Raw genomic sequence first — 21,020 nt, 5'->3', positions numbered from 1 at the left:
TTTGTCAATATATTTTACATGGGGAAGGGGTCGAAGTAATGACATCAGGGATATTCTATGCTTCTTGGTTCAGATTATTTATGGTTTCAAGGTGGACTAGAAACTATGGTTCTGAAAGAGTTCAAAATCATATCACGAAATCATGTAGGGGTAAACTCAAACGTATAATTCTCCTATGAATACTATTTATAAGTACCTAGTTTAGTTTAATGAGTTACTATTCTATTGAATTTTTGGGCTATCATGTTGATGAAAACGATATCGAACCTACAAGATAAAGTTGAAGCCATACTTAATTATGACAAAACAACAAATTTGAAATCATCGAGAAGAATTTTAAGAATATTCAATTTTTACCGAAAGGCTGCAGAAGTACAAACTCCCTTGAACTAATTCTAAAAAGAAGCCTTATTGTAATAAAAAACGTTTGTGGAATATACTCGACAAGAAACTGCATTAAAAAGTTGAATGTACTGTTGCTTTTTTATCTATTCTTCTTCATCTTCTTTGGCATTGATGCATTTCTTGAATCCATATTTTATTATTAGAATTGCACAATAAACTATGTGTTTTAGTGATGATGCTGACTTGTTTTATGTTTTAGTTCTGTAATTAAACCACTATTTCCGGTCTATGGAGTAAACCAGTTATAAGGTCTAGGTCTATGCATAGTCCGCATATGACTTTCCCAAATACTCCTTATATTTCCAGTGAACTGGATTTTTGCAACATTTGAATTTATTGAGAGCCTTAATGTGTATCTAATGAAACATGAATGAAATAAAGCACATTACATCCTTTCAGCTGGTATTTGCTTTTATATTGTATCTGTTTAAAAAAAAAATGTTTTTCCGGTAATCAGCTGTCGCCCCCATAAGAGCGACAACTCTCAGCAGTTGAGAAACTTGTGCGAGCTAAGGATTAACAAGGTCTTACTTGTAAACATGTGATTCCTAATACGGTTGCAGAATCATCTCAGCTTCAACCAGATAAACATGATAAATTGTATTTTACAAGGATTATCCGCCTTTCATTGATAGATATCAGAAAAAAAAACAAAATAATTTTCACATATCTGAAAACCAATGGAAACTATAAGAATACAAAAAAATGCTCCAATAAAACATTCAAAACACAAATATTTCAATTCAGAAGTCAATGAGTTTGACTGGCCTTTAGAAAGAGAAGATTAATTGTCGCATTATTGAAAAAGGATGAAATAGTTGAAGTCATTTTTTATCTCATCTTTCAGTCTTTTTTTCTGTCTAGTCCACAAGATATCTAACAGCAAATTGTCTGGAAGGCCGGTCCAATAGTTATTATGTCAATGGTGCATGTCTATGAAAAAATAACCTTCTTTTAGCGAGAGCAAGTCACGGATTCTGTGACCAAGGGCCAAAAAAGTGTAGAAGAAGAATAACCTTTTTTTATAAATAAACTGAAGTGATAAGTGATTTGTTTTGTATAATTATTATTGTATTTATTCTTGAAGGTGGCGATTATTGATAGTGCCAAAAACATGAGAAGAGAAAATATATAAATGATATTGTTGAGATTGCAATGGATTTAGTATCTTCTTTCAAATATTTATCAGTTAATAAGGAATCTTCCCAAGTAAAAAGCTTTGCTGCTGTAATCTGTGGAAATCATACAGAATTCTTTCTCACTCATTTCCCAAATTGCATAAATTTGGTAATTACACAGTTGGGAAAAATTGGAAATCTATATGAAGTTAAAGTGGATCAACCAGAAAATGGCTTAAGTATCTCTGAACCTACTTATAGTATCACAACTTTATTGGGAGCAGAAAATATTGATGCTGAAGTTGCTGTAAGATACCTCACAGAGAAGTTGGGAATCAGGAAACATTTAATACTGTGCTTGAGTCTAAAGGATTACACTAGAAATTCTGTTGATAAAATTGTTGAGGCCATTCAGAACTATCCCACTCATTAAAATTTTACTTAATAATGGCTTTGTTGAAGAAAATAAAGAAAGCGGAAAGTTACTTTGGACAGGTCGTAATTGGACCGCCAGGTTCTGGAAAAACAACTTATTGCGGAAAAGTCTATAAATTCTATAAAAACAAACTCAACCGAAAAGTAGAGGTGGTGAATTTGGACCCTGCTAACGATAACATGAAATACAGTCCAAAAATTGATATAATGCAGCTTATAACTGTTGAAGATGTTATGAAGAATCTGAATTTGGGACCCAACGGTGCTTTGATGTACTGCATGGAATACTTGGAGGAAAATTTTGATTGGCTCCTGAACCAACTGGTTCAGGTAAAGGATAGTTACCTAATTTTTGACATGCCAGGACAAGTTGAACTATACAGTCATCATAACTCAATTAAAAACATTTTTCAAAAGTTAGAGCAGCTGAGTTATCATCTATGTGCAGTTCATTTTGTGGATTCACATTATTGTTCTGACCCTCCTAAATTCATTTCCACTTTGCTACTTTCACTAGCCACAATGATGCACGTTGGATTGCCTCACGTCAATGTATTGAGTAAGGTAAGTCAAAGGAAAAGGTTTTGAGTGAGAGTGGTTTTTGAGGTTTCATTTCTTAGTTCTAGTCCAATTCCCTTATTCTTGACTTATTTTCAAATAAGAATATTGATTATTCTCGTCAATGCATGAAAACTATGGAAATGTTGAAGGCTGAAAAGCTTTTACAGAATTTTTCAGGTGATTCAATGTACTCCGGGGCAAACCAATTGGAGGTCTTGAATTTTCGTAAATTTCGGAATTTTCGGATAGCGGCTCAGGCCGTGTACTAGTACGCGTACGCAGATAGTGAGGAAGTACAGTCCTCATAGGTCATTTTTCCATAAGGTAAATACAGAGTTTCAGCTGTGATTCTGCTTAAAAAAATGTTGAAAATTTCCAAAAATGGCGGAGAGGACTGTAATTCCTCACTATCTACGTACGAGTAGGTACGGATACATTATGTACTAGTTATGTTTAACATATTGAAATGAGCATACATTAGTGTTCATGATGAGCACTGTCAACATCAATGTCATAGTTTATGTTATACACCAAGCTCTGATGATCAAAATACATGCAAGAACTTTGTGCACTGTGATGTTTTTGTAAAGCTAAAAAGCTTATTGGCCGTGATATTGTCTTTTCTTTGAGTGTGTACTTTATTTCATCATTTCTAGATCTTCAGATCAAATGAACTTACAAGAATTAGTAGCAGATTTCAATCATGTAATGTATTTTTTTTCTTTAGGCTGACATATTGAAGAAGAATGCTTCCAAACTAGACTTTGGTTTAGATTTTTACACAGATGTACTTGATTTAGATTATTTACTGGAATTACTTGATGAAGGACCTTTCACCAAGAAATTCAAGAAGTTGAATGCAGCCATGGTTGGATTAGTGCAAGATTATAGTCTAGTGGCTTTCATCCCGCTAGATGTCAAATCTGACAAAAGTTTGTTAGAGCTGAAAAATGCGATTGATAAGGTTAGTCACTTCAAAAATAATACCATATTATGACAATGTAATCCCTGGCAAGTAACTTTTGGAGTCTCTTAAAAAAATATTTTGGATGGGCTACATATTCATCAATATTTAAAGTTTCCTATTTTTTATATTTTTATGGCGAAGTAAAAAGACAAAAAATATTTTCATTTCGAACATCAGTCACTCACAATTTTGTAACTGAAAATAAAGATGATCTGTTTGACATCACACAAAAGTGACATCAAGTAAATAATGATAAAACAATCTATCTAACTTATTATCTATAATAATTACTTCGTTAAATATTGAATAAAAACCTTCTCTAAGAAATAGGATCCCAAAATTACCAGAGTTTACTTTTGATTTTAGTAACTTAAAATTTCCAACTTGCTCCTAATTTAAACCACGTTTATGAAAAATGAAGTGATCATAACCAAGCTCTTTGATTTCACTTTCTTAATTTCAATTACAAGCTGTTTGGATATGATGATACCAATATTCAAAATAAAAACCGGCACAGTAAAATTTCATAATTTTAAAGCAGAATTTTTCTAATTTCACATAATAATTTTTTGGCATTTGAACATCTACCTTTAGTGCTTTGTAGTTTCAGTGACATAGTCAAATTTTTGAATATCCACTTTTGATTTCTCCTTCAGGTTACACCTCCATATCAGATTCAAAATTAAAAACTGTTCTGAATTCAAGGCAAGATAGGTTTATTGTCCTGATACAACTCCTATTGGACATATCAGAACTACGACAGAAGGTGAAACAAATCCTATTAGTTGTTTTCACAAATCGTGGTTTCTTTGCTTCCGGTTAGCGAAAGTGATTTATTTTATCTTTTCATCAGTTTGTGATGTGTTTGATAATTTTATCAAAATCATTTTCTCACAAATAGCTCATGCTGTAGTGTTTGAAAAATTGTTAATTTATTGCTATTAATATCATATCCAATATAATTACTTATGACTTTGTCAACAAGACATTCTACATTGTTTGCAACATTACTAAATACGAATATGATACGTAAGTGTTTATCATATAATTAGTTTGATAATTATTTTCTAGGCTAATGGATACATTTATGGCAGCGGAGAAGAAAGAAGTATACAAGCATTACTGTCATGTGCTGTGGGAGCTAGAACAGAATCAGAAAGATTTGATGCTGATTACATGTGACTGCATGTTTTTTATGGGACAATAAATAAAATCATTTGGTGATAGACATTTGACTTATTTTTTCCCTTGTGAAAAAGTTGTTATATAGAGATCATAATTGATTTAACCTTACGGAATGTAATATCGACATGAATTAGTTTTTAAAATCCAGTTTCGTATTGAATCTACAAATGTTTGTACAGTATAACTTGGTTTAATATTTTAATTCTAATGAATATGTATTAGTTTTGGCCCTTTCCTGAACATAACAATATGTGATGTGGCTTATCATTAAAATGAGCACTTTTTAGAGGTAAAAGTGAAGGGAAAACTTTCGGTTGTCAATTTCTCAACCCATTCACTACTGATGAATTTTGGCATACTTTATCTGGTAGTTAACTTACCAAATTATTGGTATAAACGTTCCAAAAATGTTTTTTGAATAAAATTTTGAAAAAATTAAAAAACATGACGCTCAAAAGTGTCATGCAAACTGGGCATGGGAATACTCATGACTTTCTTGGATGTTATTTGATTAGAACATTTTATTTCTCACAAAAATCAAAGTAATAAAGGTTATATAAGAAAATTATAAACACTACATAAAAGACGAACAATAAGATGAGTTATACAGTCTTATGATACTCTAAAAACATATCGGTCTCATATAAGATGAAAACCATGAATAGGCATCCGTGACTTTCCACTAAATTTTTCAAAATAGATTCTATGAATTTATCTTTGAAATTGATAACATGATAGCATTTGGTCCGTTTTATCTACACTGTCCATATTCTTATTATACTGAATAGGAAGGGGTTTCTGTAGAATTTGTTGTTATCTGTATTCATACTTGGTCATGGTATTTTCAAATTCAGTAGAAATATGAAGTTTGTGAAGATCACCCTTGCCTTTCCAATAAACTGTTTTTGGTACACATTTGAAAATGTCACTATAGGACGAAACTGCAGTAATGTTAGTTACAAATACAAGTGGCAAAAAACAGAAAGTTCTATTTTTCATTATATGAATGACGTTTGAAGACGTCATGCACAGTGTACTGTTAGCTGTACGATACCTTCAGACTTCATATGCAGCAGATGGGTTGAAAAACAGTATAGTTATTAAAGGAAATACTGGGTATAGAAAGGGCACTGTTGACCTAGATTCAAAGCTTCTTGTGTTGTTAACTTTGAATTTAGGTTTTTTCGCAAACTGTTCATTGAAAAATCCTGAGATATAAAAATGTAGGTAGCCTAAAAAATAATATACAGGGTGGGACATGTTAAAAGGCAAGATTGGAAGCTGAAACAATTTTTTCAGTATAAATCAATACAACAGAAACACATACAAATCAAATTAAACTAGCTTTTAATGTACATAGTCAAATAAATTTATCCCTGTTTCGTGTGGCTAATATAGTTTATTAAGTTCCATATTACCTAAACTACATTGAGATATAAAAGTAACTTCACTTTGATGGAGGTTTGGCCTTTTGTTTCTCGAGTTGTGCTCTGAAAAAAAAAATTATATTGAGAAACATTTCTCAGAAAATTATAGTTTGTTCAAATTTTCTTGAGTTAATGTAAATGAAAACCTCTAAAAAAATATTTACCATAAGTGCTACATTTTAACGGAGAATACTGTTGTTTTTCATCTTCAGTTAAAGGTGAAGTTTCAAAGGAAAATAAACAGATTATAAATTTGGTGCCATTTTTTATTTAGTTGCAAATAATACCATTCAACTTTAATAAATACATCCTAAACAAAATAATTCAAATTAAATAACGACCATTAATATACACAAATTGAAGAATGAATAGATATAAAAATCTATAGGTCATTTTTTAAAAGTCATGAATTAATGTATCTGTAATTAGTTCAGACAGGGAATGGCATTAATTTATCAAGATTTTGATTGACAAATGAGAAAAGTAGTCTAAAATTACTGAACAAAAATCAACCATAGAGGATATGTATAATGAAACAGAATATAAACACTTATAGATGATCTCCTAAAACAAATAAATACCCTGAAAATGATTACCAAAGTGAATGAAAAATATTAAGCACAAACATCACTGAACAAAGAGATACTGATTTGAACACAAAGAAATCTTGAAATTGAAAGGAGATAATATTTTACAATCAAACAATAATCAAATCAACAACATTTCAAAATTGGAGAATGATTTCTCAGTGCTGAATATGATATCAAGAAATATGCTCATTGGTATCCATTGACACAGGAGAAAATATAAGACTGATAGCATGCATGCACCAAACTGAAATATTTACAGCCATTAACCATATAAATTTCAAAACGAATGTTTCAAACTTATATCTATTATGATTGGAAAAATAGATTAAAAAGTGTGAAAGATAAAATTGATATTACCTCAGTTGTTTATTGAAATCATCTTCAACATTGTCGTCCTCCCAGTTATCTTCCCATACACTAATGTCTTGATCGTCCTTTTCCTTCCCTGTCCAGTCTACAAAAAACATTTTAGCAAAATCATTCAGACATAACCATAAAATGTAACCAACCTTCTACAGGAAATTCTTCAAATTCATCATCTTCCTCCAGGACGCCAAGATCTAATTTTGGTTTTTCTGACATTTCAATTTTGCGCTAACAATATGATTATTCAAGAACCACCAATAATCTTTCAATTTATAACCAAAGATAATGAATTTTTAGAATTCACTCTTTTCTATTTATCTTTGATGTTTCTGTCTATTGTCTGTGGCAACGTGCAATGAGGTTCTATCACAGAACTATAGTGGGTTCTATGCTATATATATGTTCGTTTGTATTGACAGATGACAAATAATAACCGACAAGAACTCAGAGTCACAAATGTGAAAATAAATGAAGTAGAATATAATAAGAATGACTTTTAGATGGCAAATTAAACCATAAAACTCAAAAAAAGATAATAAAAACCAATTTTGGCGTCTAATTATTTCAACTCAACTGCAATAATTCCGTCAATTATAGAAATAACTTTAAAACCTTAGATCAATGAAAATTACTAAGTTACTAAGGTTTACTAGGACTGCAACTTATAACAATCCTTCATTGTCAAGTTTGTTGACCAGAAGGGTAAGACGAAGAAATGAGTTCTTTATGGAGGGCTTTAGACATTTTAATTCATTAATTTTTGGGTGCGTTACCAATAAAATGAATCCTGTCATTACTGTCAATGAAAGAGTTTTAACATTCAAGTGATTTTCTGCAAGTTGCAAGTAAATTAATGTTGGATATAACTTTTTTATATATGTAATAATTACTATAGGGAAAGTATAAGCTGCAGACCCCAAAAATTAATATTACCCATTCATTCAGCGAAAGCGCCCACACCGTAGTTCCAGGCACACTCTCATGGCGAGCTATATCTTATAGAATATTTTTGCTTTGAAGTTGTTTTGAGGTGATATCATACTTTTTGTAAAAAAAAAGTTCCTAATGCTTGTGATGAGTATATATATGTGTGAGTTAGGTAGTTGTGACTTATCTGTAATTCCGCTAATTATTTTAGCGTGGTAACCAAAGTCATTTTTAAAATAAAATACCAGCTACTCCATTATTCTTCTTCTTTCGTTTATTTACCATTCTCTATATTTTGACCCATATCACTTACTATATTCGTAGATAAATAACTAGAGTATTTGTTACTCTGAGATAAATAACGAACGCTTCCGAAAGTTCCAAATTCAAACATTGTTTTAACTTTTATATTATAGATCATTAGAAAGATGTCAGCTAACAGGAATTCAGATAGAATTCATCGATGTCAAATGGAACAATTTGAGGAAATATATCGGAATAGTTCGATTATATTTCGATTAAATCGTTGGATTAACGGGTGAAAAAAGAAACACACATATCGGTGTTGCCAGAGCTAGCAAATTATTGCTAGATCTAGCGAATTCTATAAACTTTTGGTTATTTTGGGAAAATACCGCAAATTTGGCAATTTTGAATCTCTCTTGTGAGGTGGCTCGAGTCAGAAATTGAGGGGGTTTAACATGTCTTATCAAGATGGTGTCTTCAACACCATGCTCGACCGACCGTAGGCTTACTAAGAATGCCTAGGACCTTCATTCTTTGCTGTCGGCATGATCAGCATATGCGGGCTCAGCCTATATTCATCGATATAACGCGGCATTACGAATGTTATATTACAATCTTCGGCACTATTACGGTATTGTCAAGACACCGGTATTGCTTTACGCTCCGTGGATATTGAATCCGTTGTGGGAAATAAAAAGTGGCGAATTTGTTGGAACTTTTCATTCTCCTACATCAGGCTCATACAAGCGAATACTCCTGTTGTAGTCTATCTCGACCATCAAATTGATACTATATTCGTGATGGACTTTTCGATTTCGGGTATCGTCCGAAAACAGGAATGAATTTGAATTCGATGGTTGTTATGATAATTGATGCCATCGTCTACTTTCGAATTTCAAGGTATTACCAGCTTGTCCCATTGATATAGAAATCTTGAATCTCCTGTAGCTTTGCTTTGCAACAAACCGCCTTGGAGAGCCCCATTTATTTTTGATATTCGTGGACGGGGGTTTTTTAAAGACAAAACACAAGCACTACAGAAAAATAATTCTGGCGCTCCAAGAGCGGTGGCTGTGCGAAAGTAGCGATTCACATTGATTCAATCCATTTGGAAAAACGTTCTCAGGAGTTTATCCCACATAAACGCAGTTCCCCAAATGAAGAGTTCTTGAACAGTGGAGTTCGAGGTGTACTGAGTTGAACCTCAAAATAAAGAGCATCCACAGTCCGTCGCGTATATGTACCGCCAAATCACTTGGACACTTGCCTTGAAAGTATCTGAGCTTTATAAAGCAACAAAAGTTGCCGAGGTGTGAAGTTTTTTGGTTCAGAACAATGTTCCAAGTTTTCGAGAAGCAGCCTTTGCAATTCCAGTGACATGATTGTGCAAAGATATATTGGTGTCCATTTCAACTCCCAATAAACTTATCGAAGCAGAAAGCGGAATTGTCTGTCCTGACATTATTATATCCAGTTCAGGATGCCAGATAGTGTTGAAAATATGCCATTTCTTAATGGAGCAGAACTTTTCATTACAAAACATTAGGAGAATAATATTCAACATTCCAATGATGGATTATACCACAGTTGGATTTTTGAACTGAGCTCAACCTGATCTGTTCGTCTTAAGAGCAATATGAATGTAATCCTGAACTGTTGAATTTAAAAAAATAAAACCCTATACTTTTTTTTATATTATGCAGGAAGCATTTATTTATGTACTATTTTGGTATAAAACTTTTTGTATTTCAGAAAATATAGAATATATCAATCAAAAAACGGGACCATAAATAATATGAAAAATTCTATATACTGTAAAGTCAAATCTGGAAAACATCTCAAATTTTACCTTTTTTGTGTATTTTGAGAAATCACAGTAACACATTTTTATTACGCCTGATTTCTGTTCACATAAGGTCTGTGACCCAAAAATATATAACAAATATAAATACTCTGAAATTGTCACTGAATTGTAGTTTGAAAGTATCTCAAATCATGGAGACAGATTCTGCACAAATCTGTCGTATTGTGAATTTAACAAAATAAATAAAAATGGTCACTTCAAAATATGGCCTCAGTTTTAAACAAATAACCAAGCAATTTTAAAACAATAAAGTTTTGTCAAAAACTGTCATATGTCAATCTAACTTACTTGTTCGAAAAATTATGTGCAATTTTTTTCTATATACTAGTCTCACTCATTTGTTTCTTATCTCTTAGTCTTGTGTAAATATAATATTTTAACATTAAACTTTAAAGCACCTCAGAATATTCCAGCAAATAAAAGTAATTTATTATGGAACACAAGTTATGTCCATCATATTTACACGTTTGTTGAACTTCGTGATTGTGGCGTTGAACTTTTTGTTGATGAATGTCTGGAATTAGATCGTGATCTTTGAGAAGATGTTGTAGACAATGGTCTCTTTGCTCTTTCTATTATTCTTTGTCTATCTAAAGCTATCACTGACATTTGTTCTGGCACAGAAAGAGAAAAAAAGATGTCGTGAAAGGCATAGCAGGCAGCAGAGACCTGAAATAAAAGAACGAAAATGAAATGAAAATACCAGTGTATAATTGTCGAATTCTAATCAGACGTTTCGGCAAAACTAGAAAAAATAAAATTTTCAATTTCGTAACAACGGTTTCAGAAAAATCGTATTAACCTAAAAATTATCGCTACTAACTAATGGAAAATCTATTTCATATGATTTCCATATTTTTCTGTTCAAAATCTGTTTTTCCGTTAACCAGCTGTCGCACCCCTACGAACGACAACCCTCAGAAGTCGAAACTTGTGCGAGCTAAGTATTAACGAGGTTTTACCTTTTAACGTGTGATTCCTAACATGTATTGACCGATCCATGCTTGGAACTGCTCTTTGAAATGTAAGACCTCGTTAATCCTTAGCTTGCATAGTTTTGTAATAACAGTTCACAACAACCAAATGCAAATTATTTACTCATTCACCAAATAAGATTGGTGAAACAAGAAATATAAAAAGTTGACATGTTCAACAATATAGAGAATCATTTAAATGCCTCAAATAGAATAATAGTTCAGTGAAGTACAAAAAATGTCTCTGTACTCTGTACTGAATCAGCGTTTTTGAGATATTGCCAGTTCAAATGTTATATAAATCGAATTTTTTATAAAAAGCATCATATGATCTATTGTATGTAAGTTTTATCAAATAATATTATATCAAATAAAATATGATACTATGAATGAATTATTCATCAGCAAAATTTGACTTTCGATAGCTTCGAAAATTGAATAATACATTTATTGATTTTGATTTTACAACATAGTAATGATTTTTGATGCTGCTGCTAGTTATTTATCCTGAAATAAATATGACTAAATATCACTTGTAAGCTTCAAAGTTTTTTTAATTAATATTATATTTTCAAAATATTCAGTGATATAATGACCAATTGTAAAAAACATTCATAAAATTGATATGTTCCATTTAAATAGCATATTATTTGATTTCAATGAAAACTATTGTTTCGTTGTTAATTTTCTAAGTTTTCTCATTGAGAGAAGCTGGAGTTGAATCTTGAATTGGCTCTGAAATATTATCAATTTTCAACCCAGCCTTCTGGGTCAAGTTGATTGCTACTTGAACTTGATATAAGTGTTGATGAGCAAAAGCAGATTTTGTACTCTTTTATTGTTACATATGTTTTTTACAAAACTGAAATATCTATACTTATATGAACCCCATTTGTGGAGAAGAGACGCTTCTCGAACAATTTAAATTTTTTGTTTTGCACTTTTGAAAATTGGCAGATCTTGATATATGGATATGCAGATAAATTTTCTGATAAATTCATTTTTTTCAAAAAAAGTAATGGATATTGTAATAATTCAGTACATAAAGCCTAAAAATGTATATTGGATTCTTTGATATAACTGAACACATTTTCAATGAACAGAACATTCCCAAACACCTCTTATCTATAATTCTCAAATTTCGTTTTGGTTTAGTTTCCCAAAAATAATCCTATATGTATATAAAAAACTCAAAAAAGTATGTTTGACTATCTATATAACGTAACTTCTATACATAATATTAAATATTATGATTGAAAATTAGTTTTGATATAATATATTGAATCCAGATACAATTTTTCACTCCATAATAATGGCAGATTACCTGATTTATCAGCCTTCTGTGCAATTCTACATCTGACTCATCAATATTATCAGAACTGTGTAACTGTAAGGCACATAAAAGCGCATCTTTGATCGTTTCTATTAAAGACTGTACTTTTTCGGTTTTCAATAGTCTTCTTGTTAGATAACCTTTGACATGAGCCCCTATAACACTTGCAGCCCAGCACTGAAAATTAAAATAAATGCAAAATGTATGTTTCAAAAAAATTACATTACATCGTATGGATTATTTTCTTTGAACACAAGCTTTCACCTCTGGAGTCACAAGCTGGTAGGCAGTAGTACACAAGAACTTGTGGTACCAAAAGTTTTGTGTGCAAACATCATCAGTTGGTGGTTTTGATATATACCTTCCCACAAGTACATGCGATAGACCCCTGCTGCCTCAGAACGGCAAAAGACAAAAGGGACCCACTATCAGTAACAGGGGTCTATTGCATACCATGTACTTGTGGGAAGGTATAAATCAGAACTACCAAAAGATCCATGGGATCTATGAGATTTGACCTTCGTCCATGCAGTCAGAAGCATATATCACTAATTTTGTCTGCCACAGCAGCAATAACCTTTGGTACTACAAGTTCCATTCGACCACTGCCCAGCAGCCCGGATTTTATTCTCAGGGCAGGAATTCCGTTTTTAAGGCTGGAAAGGGAAACAATTGGTTAAGTTCCAAGAGAGTGATTCAATTTGACGCTCCAGTGTAACCAGTGAGTGGTTATTGTAACTAAACAAAAGGTTACCTGTTTAATGTTGTAGAGTTTATCCTCATCAAGTCGGGGGAAAAGTTCTCTACTAAAATTTACTTTACAGGTTGGTGATATAGAGTAACACCTTTCGATTATGTTTTTCAGGTTTTTCCCAGAATCAAACATTTCGTTATTTGGTGAATCCCCTTTGAATTCAAGATCAGTCAATTTCATAGATGAGGGTGAATTTGCTACTAAGGTTCCAGAAGAAGATACACTGTAATCGAGTGACTGGCTGGGCGACACTGAAACTGCACTACTATATGATCTTTCACCACTTTTAGTCCTGTCCTTCGAATCATAAATAATTTCTGTTTGATGATTTTCATTTGATTCATTTCTACTAAATTTATTAACGTCATCCTGTACATTTGTATCTTTCCTTGGAAGTTTATCTAAATACTGATTTTGAACTTTTTTGAATGTTTCAAGTGTTTTAGTTGATGGGTCTGCTCGTTGTTTTTCAATAAGATCAATGATTTGTTTTGAATAGTTCTTGGGGATTTTTTGGAGCACCTGCATTAACTGGCTATCAGGGTTTGACAGATCAAAACTACTTTCAGGTAGTTCATTCTCGCCATTATTTCCATTAACTGTTATTTGTTGTACTGATATGTCTGTTTGTATAACCTCAATTCTAGGGGACGATGCTTCATCAACCCTTTTATCATTTTCATTTTTGTTTGGATCCATATTATAAACTGTATTCATACTACTAAATTCACTATTTTCAAAGGGCACATAATTATTTTCTGTGGAAGACCAGTGTCTAGAAAATATTTCATCAGTTGGATTGATTTCATTCTCTTCTTGTTTATTGTATTTCTCTAGATGTGCCAGAAGTATTGGGCTAGGAGCCTCTAATGTATAAGAATTACTTCTAATCAGTCTTGTCTTGGGAGTTTTTGTAGGGGATATGTTTTCTTGGACCTCTGTCAATGGGTTATTGGAAGTTTCAGCAGATAAATCCCTCAAGTCTAAGTTTAGGCAGCCTTGAACTTCTCGTCCTCTTATGTTCTCTATATTGCTTGTGGGTTGGGATGCCAGTCTAATTTCAGATGATTCACTATGGTCATTTAGCTTAATCATATGGTTAATAGTGTTTGGAATTTGGCCTTGATTCACTTCTGTACAATTTGTTTCATTTTCTCCACCAATTATTTTAATGCCATCATTGCTATATTCAGTTACATCAATGATATCTTTACTCAAGTGCATTTTCTTTCTTGCGCTACAAACATTTCTTGATGTAGTGATCCCCAAAGCCTCAATATGACTGTTATCTCCAAACGTAATTGCAGATTGAGGCCTTTCTGAGAGAGGTTGAATATTTAAGAGTTCGTCCAAGTTTCTCTGCAATTCTCGGCAATTTTGTAAACGTTTTTCCAATTTCATGGCTTGTTTTTTGAAACTTTGCAATTCAAGGCGGCGCTTATCTGTAATCTGAAAAATAAATAATAGATTTTTTTTTCTTTGTAGTTAATATGTAAGAACAAACCATGGGCGGTAAAAGATTGATTCCCTTGACTTTTATGGAAGATTGGAAAATAGTTTCATTTTCAGACATCATGAAATACACTGACAACTCAAACAGTCACTGAAAAATTTAAACAGCAATCAAAACAAATTTTAAGAAAAGATTAAATACTACTAGAACTAGTAACATATAACCGAATTTGAACTTCTTTATGAATGGTATTTTATATACAAACATATCCTTGTTGTCATGTCAATGCAAATTGCAAAAAACACTCATTTGTCATCTGTCAAGTCAAGCATTTAAAGCTGTCAGTTCAGGCGCCTTCTTAAATGGAGATCAAAGTTAGTTGGTGCACTCTTTGATAGAGATATCCGACAGATGTAACCTTGAAATGAAAGAGAAGAAAGATCTTTATTATTCCATCCTTGTTAATAAATGAATCAACATAAATATTTATAATAAAAGTATAAAAAGATAAATGTACACAAAAACTAGGAACTATTAAAAATATATTTTTAGTTCTACATGATATTTACTCGGATGATATTGAAATAATTTTATTTATTTTTTAACAAAATCATTTCAAAAGAATGTTGTAGATTGAATATTCACAATATTGTTGAATGTGTTTTATTTCACCACAAGTCAAGTAAAAATATGTGGTAAAACTGTAAGAAAAGTAACGAGCCATATATACATCAGAAATAAACAATAAGGGTGTGGCATCTTAAAAGAGTGTTCTGAGGAACAAACTATTCTAATCCACATCATAAGTATATGAGCGATTGAACGTCAAAATTGCAGGTAGATTATGGTGAACTACCAATTATGAACCAGGATTATTGCTGTTTTGAGTTTCACTTTGAAGGTGAAATATGATCACACTTGGCCTTGATCAAGTAAATTAATAAAGCATAATGACATTATCAAAAACTTTGTGTATGGTCACCATTTAAAATTGTACGCATTTTCTATTCAGATTCAAGTTCTGATTCGAGTCATTAAACTTTGGCTTTGGATATTTTTGATTGGTTGGTGAACAAAGCTTCAACACTGATGCAGATGTAGCAATACGATTCAACCACAGCTTACAAGCTGTGATTCAACTGAGGTAACTGCAGTTATATTCTTTCTTAGTACCTCGGTATGTTCGTTGTCATAGTTCTCATAACAACTGCAGTAGTGCTCTGTGATTTGTCTAAGGCAATTGAATGCGTCAATCACAGAGTACTGTTACGAAAACTTCAATGCTATGGATTCAGAGAGAAATCAATTGGTTAGACAACTAACTCTAATATCACCGATGTAAAGTGTGGGGGTACTGCAGGATTCAGTACTTTTCTTGCTTTACTATAATAACCTCACGGCTCTTCCTATATCAGGAGAATTCATTTTGTTTGCTAATGATATACCCTAATGTGTTACGACAAAAATATGGATAAACTTTATGCGAAAATTTGTGACATGAGCACAGTCAATAAATTATATGACTCTAATCTTCCATCTTTTAATACAAATGAGACGAATGTTGTCACTTGGTCAAACCTAAAATAAGACTTGCCTGTTATCTGTAGATTCTCTTACTAATGAGTAATTTTGGAGAATCTTTACACTAGGAAGACCGAGCTGAAATTCGGTAGGAGAATATCGTCAGAAAATCTGCAAATCGAGGAAGGTTTCATGCCCATTTAGCATGATTTTCACTACATTAGGTACGGAATATTCTTCGCTAGTGTTGGCGCAAAGATGCTGCATTGAAGAGTACACTAACTGGATTCCAGCCGATTTCCGAGTGGATCTCCACAAATGAGAGGTGAACTGAGTGCCATTGTCATGTAGCATACGCTTTATTGGTACACACTTATGCAAATAATCCGTCATCATCCTGTGCAACGTAACTCTGGATGCTGCTTTCTTCAGTGGATTAACGTCTCATATTCTGTAAATGAATTGTTAACTATAACAAATAAGTTATACCCCCATAGACTTCGGATAAGAGGTTCATAAAAGTTCACTGCAATACCCAAAAATATAGTTAGAATTTGAGTAGTTTTAGGTGGTGTTGGAATTTCAATCATTTGGCAAATGACACAATAATTTTTTAAATATTGCGGTCCATATTGGTGCACCATATGGGATCCGTAGACAGCTTGACGATGTTCTATAAGTTAGGGAACTATTATCTGGTTCATTATTGACGTCGCCCCAAACTTGATGCTACCCCCAAATTCAAGGAAACCTCCAGATTTGGTGTTGCCCCCAGACCAGATAATGCTCCCGGTGAAGACAACCTTGAACTTTGTGGGTTTGCCTTTTCTATATTAGTAGATATATTATCTTTCATAACTGTTATATTCAATTAACTGGTCCTTGGAATAACACCAGCAGAACCTAACGGCTGATTTTGAAGAATAAATGAAACACATATCTTCAGTTTCCTTATTTGGCGTTTTTGAATGCTCCTAGAGGGGACCTCCATTCAGAAGACAATAATGTATTGCTTTTCTAGGTTGTAAATTTATTTTTGATGGTTTATTTTCACTGTCCATAACTCAATCTAAGTATACGAACAGCCCCATATTGGGCGCCAGATGCAAAGTGATCAATAATCTCAAGGTAAAAGAAAGACAGGCGTGGTTTCGGATTTGTCCACACTGGGATGATTTATTTATGTATGCTAGTCCACTTACAAGATTTTTGGCTGAAGTTGTGATCTACAATTATAATTAATGACAAAAATATGAATTTATCTTTCCCAGGTATTATATTCTGAGCAATTACATGAAGCTATAATATGAAACCTTCCTATTATAAGTGACAAGGCGGCTACCGAAAATTATTGATGATGATTGTTAGATACCAAGAGGATTCACTTAACAAATTATGAAATAACTAAGGTTGATTGACTAGAATCCTCTCGAATAAAACTCCAGCACATTGTAACAAAAATACCATCTGAATTCCGTGAAATACTCTGAATCCAAAAACACTGCTTCTTTCATTCAACATCATAATCTAATTGTAACGAGAGAAAGATCAAAATACAGATATGAATTAGAGATAATCGTCGTTGTCAATGTAATGTAACCCATTTATATAGACAGGCATATTAGTAAATAACGTTATTTTACAGTTCTAAAAGATTTAACCACCTTGTTCACTAAATAAAATTACTGAAGATACCTCTGGCCACAGGCGAAACGTCTGAACGAAGCTTATTATTTCAATTTCAACATGAGCCCAACGAGTCGAAAAAATTATTCAAGAAAAAAAAATACCAACAAGGATTGAAGAGCTCCTGTTAAATTACATAATTCCAAACTTTTTGATATCGATTACACTATAATTAAGGAAGAGAAGCTAATTGTATTCTGACTGAAAATACATAGAAATATTGTTTCTTAAAATGACTAATAGAAAACATTTATTGGGTTACCACATTTACTTTGAAATTTTGCCGTGAATTCATTTCAACCAAAAATGTAAAACATCAATTCAAGGTGAACTAAGGCTCTGCTCATCATGAGGATATCTGATGGTATCCTCTTTCAGTAAACCTCATCCTGTTGTCCAAACGAAAGGTTCCAACCTATCATTAATATCCAAGTAGTTGTTTAATGTCTCCATAGATTCAAGTGTTTGATTCAGTAACATATGACAACGATTTAGTTGATGAGTTAGCTCTGCAACTTTTGTCAACTTTTCTGCATATTTCGAAAATCTACGTTGTTTTTCTGTAGTTGCTACTACCATTTTTGCAACCTCAATATCAACCTGAAATCAAAATTGGGTTGAACACAAATACATGATTGATGATTTGAAAAATTTAATTTATTGAGAAAATGTAAATAATATATTGAATCAACTAAATCTAAAGTGAAATTAAACAGCATATTTGGATAAGCCTCTGAAATAGTCACCAGAACTAACAGACAAACTTTTTTATACTTCCAACTATGTAAATAGATAAAAATAGATAAAAAAATTAAAGTGGATATTTCTACTGTAATCTTTAAATTACGAAATTTTGACAAGAAATAAAAAAATGTGACCTTTCTCGTTTTTATACTACTTTTCTTATTTGAAAACATAAACCTCTTGTTGCTTCGGAGAAAATGATCAGCATTGAAAAATAACATTTTTTGAAAAGTCAGTTAACTGCCTATCTTGAAAAAATTAACCATGTGCTAGAAGTCGTACGTCAAAAGATAAGACCTCGTTAATCCTTAGCTCGCACAAATGTAGACTTATGAGGGTTGTCATTCGTAAGGGGGCGTCAGTTGTTTAACAGAAAAACATATTCAACAGATTTTATCAGATTAGTGCTGAGGAGGCAATAAGGCAAGTATCGTTTTCTGAAATATGAGTATCCGTCATTGAGGATGACAGTGTTCCATGTAAGTGATATTTTATCTCTTTCATATACTATATTGTGTGGCAAGATTTTGTCTCTATACTTATTTTCTTAACATCTTCAACTTAGTCTTGTTGATATTATTGCTTCTTGTTCTTTCATGATACTTATTTGCTTTATCAATTTTTCTAGGTTCAATAAGGATGTATCTTAAACAATGAAGTATATTTAAAAATCTGTTTAAAATCTGTTTTTTTCGTTAACCAGCTGTCGCACCCCTACGAACAACCCTCAGAAGTCGAAACTTGTGCGAGTTAAGGATCAACGAGGTCTTACCTTTTAACGTGTGATTCCGCTTGGCTACCGAAAGGTAGCCAAACGGTAGTATTATATGTTGTATGGGATTCAAATGAAGTATACTTACTTCTCTCACCCTGTGCAAAATCTGATTCTGTTCAGTAGCTACCACATTTGCAGCAGTTGTCAGATGGTGTTGATAACGCATGCATAAATTTCGAAAAGGAGTTGGATCTAGCCTCTCTAGAACTTCTGGATCCCTAGCAGCTGGCAAGCTTAAGGTAGCTCGCATTATAGGTAGAAACATGGGAATACTTTGAAGTCGGACAATTTCAGGGTCTTTTTCGGTGCTTGGATTGTTAAGCGTTGCTCCTCGAACAACAACTATATTGTGTGTATTATTTTTCAGTTTTGTTTGTTTAGTTTGTTGTGGTTTGCGGTCCCTGGACTTGGATTTTACAAGTTGTTTGTTAGTCAATTTAGGCGAGTCTGGAATCATAGTTTTTCATATAATTATAATTGACAAATTTTATTAATTTAGTGTTACCCCCAATTGGTCGATTCACAGTATAACTTATATATGGTAGATCTACATCACTGCAGACACTGGGGCCAGGAGATATTGAACCTGGTCTGCCACTTTCACCAAATTCAGTTGACTCACTAGCTCCTCCAGGATTTGCAATAGTATGTTGACGTCGAAAACCGATAGCTTTGTGACCTTCTTTGTTCAAGCTACCCTGTCTTTGTGTTCCTTGGCTACCAGACTGACTAGAATGTTCAGAACCCATTATCTTAGTTGAAGTAGTGTTAACCTGTTATAGTGACGATGTCAACCGTTTTCCTGGAATTCCTCAAAATTTTCTAAAAATAATTTTTTTATCAAAAGCCATTCTACAAATATCATAAAAAATTCGTACAATCTAATATTTCTTAGATTCCAGCATTTTATAAACAAAAAACAGCTGTAACTATACTCCAAGCAGTGTTGCATGGATGCTAAAAAAATTGGTAACGTTTTCTCAGAATCAATAGGAGCCGCCGCAGGCGAAATTTTTCCAGAAATCTATAACTATCTGTAGAAAATATATTACTTTTCGAGGCCAATTTTTGTTAATCGACCATATCTAGATTTCTTTTATAGTACATTTTTTTCTGAGTTAGTTTCAGTTGTCACCTCAATTATTTCATGCAATTGCTTTCGGATTATCTCAGTGAAGAAGCGGCAAATTGAATTCAAAGTTAGAAAATACTGTCACCAGTGACACATCTTACAACTGATCCTAATAACAATCATATAGGATAACTGAATAAAAAAAAAATCAAATGAAATTGACACGTTTATCATGAAAAAAGAATTTTGGAAGTTAATAAAATATTGTCAGGTTGTCAGACCCTCCCCATCCAGCTCACCAACAAATTCCCTATGTAACCACGTTTTTAGATTTCAACAATTAGTTTTTATACTTGATAATGGTATAAAACCCAAAACCGGTCATAAAAAATAAAATAACTAGAGGAAATAAGACAAAAGTGTTTTCATTCATTTAAATAAAATATTTTAATAAGACACTTACTAAATGATTGCACTTTTCGTAGTACTTACTTTATAAAAAAATATGAATATTATTTCCTTAGCTAGTTTGGAGCTTTTGCAATCTGTTATATTCATTACAATTTATTTTTTGTTCTGTGCAATGACTTGAATCAAGAACAAATTTTATATTTCCA

The 21,020-nt window shown here is 32.5% G+C and overlaps 5 protein-coding genes across 8 annotated transcripts; 2 read left to right on the top strand and 3 right to left on the bottom strand.

Moving 5' to 3' along the window:
- Positions 1–1,425: 1,425 nt before the first annotated feature.
- LOC111507364 (GPN-loop GTPase 2) lies at positions 1,426–4,714 on the top strand. The gene is made up of 3 exons (XM_023162660.2): positions 1,426–2,522; positions 3,247–3,483; positions 4,558–4,714. The coding sequence occupies exons 1-3, from the start codon at positions 1,971–1,973 to the stop codon at positions 4,666–4,668; spliced, it is 900 nt and encodes a 299-aa protein (XP_023018428.2). The 5' UTR covers positions 1,426–1,970; the 3' UTR covers positions 4,669–4,714.
- LOC141481127 (proteasome assembly chaperone 3-like) lies at positions 1,561–1,956 on the top strand. Its single transcript, XM_074172242.1, has one exon. The coding sequence runs from the start codon at positions 1,561–1,563 to the stop codon at positions 1,954–1,956; it is 396 nt and encodes a 131-aa protein (XP_074028343.1).
- Positions 4,715–5,945: 1,231 nt separating the features above from the next.
- Positions 5,946–7,414, bottom strand: LOC141481054 (26S proteasome complex subunit SEM1-like). The gene is made up of 3 exons (XM_074172038.1): positions 7,198–7,414; positions 7,046–7,142; positions 5,946–6,161 (listed from the first exon to the last, which is right to left on the bottom strand). Exons 1-3 carry the CDS (start codon positions 7,268–7,270, stop codon positions 6,119–6,121), a joined length of 213 nt encoding a protein of 70 aa, XP_074028139.1. The 5' UTR covers positions 7,271–7,414; the 3' UTR covers positions 5,946–6,118.
- Positions 7,415–10,498: 3,084 nt separating this feature from the next.
- On the bottom strand, positions 10,499–14,955 carry Cp110 (Centriolar coiled coil protein 110kDa). 2 transcript variants are annotated; one of them, XM_023162659.2, is made up of 5 exons: positions 14,810–14,955; positions 14,657–14,755; positions 13,153–14,601; positions 12,390–12,575; positions 10,499–10,760 (listed from the first exon to the last, which is right to left on the bottom strand). In XM_023162659.2, the coding sequence occupies exons 2-5, from the start codon at positions 14,726–14,728 to the stop codon at positions 10,551–10,553; spliced, it is 1,917 nt and encodes a 638-aa protein (XP_023018427.2). In that variant the 5' UTR covers positions 14,729–14,755; positions 14,810–14,955; the 3' UTR covers positions 10,499–10,550. The 2 variants fall into 2 exon arrangements, with proteins under 2 accessions (XP_023018427.2, XP_023018426.2); XM_023162658.2 differs by having other exon boundaries at positions 14,657–14,905.
- A 2,317-nt stretch (positions 14,956–17,272) lies between these two features.
- BORCS5 (BLOC-1 related complex subunit 5) lies at positions 17,273–21,010 on the bottom strand. Of its 3 annotated transcripts, none has more exons than XM_074172030.1 (4): positions 20,896–21,010; positions 19,837–20,153; positions 19,417–19,778; positions 17,273–18,412 (listed from the first exon to the last, which is right to left on the bottom strand). In XM_074172030.1, the coding sequence occupies exons 2-4, from the start codon at positions 20,078–20,080 to the stop codon at positions 18,197–18,199; spliced, it is 822 nt and encodes a 273-aa protein (XP_074028131.1). In that variant the 5' UTR covers positions 20,081–20,153; positions 20,896–21,010; the 3' UTR covers positions 17,273–18,196. The 3 variants fall into 3 exon arrangements, with proteins under 3 accessions (XP_074028131.1, XP_074028130.1, XP_023018425.2); XM_074172029.1 differs by lacking the exon at positions 20,896–21,010 and adding an exon at positions 20,384–20,526; XM_023162657.2 differs by lacking the exon at positions 20,896–21,010 and adding an exon at positions 20,210–20,365.
- Between the last annotated feature and the right edge of the window lie 10 nt (positions 21,011–21,020).

This window comes from Leptinotarsa decemlineata, unplaced genomic scaffold (genome assembly GCF_025532065.1).
Source record: "Leptinotarsa decemlineata unplaced genomic scaffold, Ldec_3_MD MMD2_tig00000035_RagTag_RagTag, whole genome shotgun sequence".
Lineage (NCBI taxonomy): Eukaryota > Metazoa > Arthropoda > Insecta > Coleoptera > Chrysomelidae > Leptinotarsa > Leptinotarsa decemlineata.
The sequence above is the reverse complement of the archived record's forward strand: the minus strand, read 5'-3'. Positions and strand labels throughout refer to the sequence as shown.

Coding starts and splice junctions, on each gene's coding strand:
- LOC141481127 (XM_074172242.1), top strand. CDS start 1,561: ATGGATTTAGTATCTTCTTTCAAATATTTATCAGTTAATAAGGAATCT.
- LOC111507364 (XM_023162660.2), top strand. CDS start 1,971: ATGGCTTTGTTGAAGAAAATAAAGAAAGCGGAAAGTTACTTTGGACAG. Junction 2,523..3,246: donor ACGTCAATGTATTGAGTAAG/GTAAGTCAAAGG, acceptor TTTTTTCTTTAG/GCTGACATATTGAAGAAGAA. Junction 3,484..4,557: donor TGAAAAATGCGATTGATAAG/GTTAGTCACTTC, acceptor ATTATTTTCTAG/GCTAATGGATACATTTATGG.
- LOC141481054 (XM_074172038.1), bottom strand. CDS start 7,270: ATGTCAGAAAAACCAAAATTAGATCTTGGCGTCCTGGAGGAAGATGAT. Junction 7,143..7,197: donor TGAAGAATTTCCTGTAGAAG/GTTGGTTACATT, acceptor TGTTTTTTGTAG/ACTGGACAGGGAAGGAAAAG. Junction 6,162..7,045: donor GATTTCAATAAACAACTGAG/GTAATATCAATT, acceptor TTTTTTTTTCAG/AGCACAACTCGAGAAACAAA.
- Cp110 (XM_023162659.2), bottom strand. CDS start 14,728: ATGATGTCTGAAAATGAAACTATTTTCCAATCTTCCATAAAAGTCAAG. Junction 12,576..13,152: donor AACTCTACAACATTAAACAG/GTAACCTTTTGT, acceptor TTTAATTTTCAG/TGCTGGGCTGCAAGTGTTAT. Junction 10,761..12,389: donor ACAGAAGGCTGATAAATCAG/GTAATCTGCCAT, acceptor CTTTTATTTCAG/GTCTCTGCTGCCTGCTATGC.
- BORCS5 (XM_074172030.1), bottom strand. CDS start 20,080: ATGGGTTCTGAACATTCTAGTCAGTCTGGTAGCCAAGGAACACAAAGA. Junction 19,779..19,836: donor TGTGAATCGACCAATTGGGG/GTAACACTAAAT, acceptor CTATGATTCCAG/ACTCGCCTAAATTGACTAAC. Junction 18,413..19,416: donor TTTTGCACAGGGTGAGAGAA/GTAAGTATACTT, acceptor TTTTGATTTCAG/GTTGATATTGAGGTTGCAAA.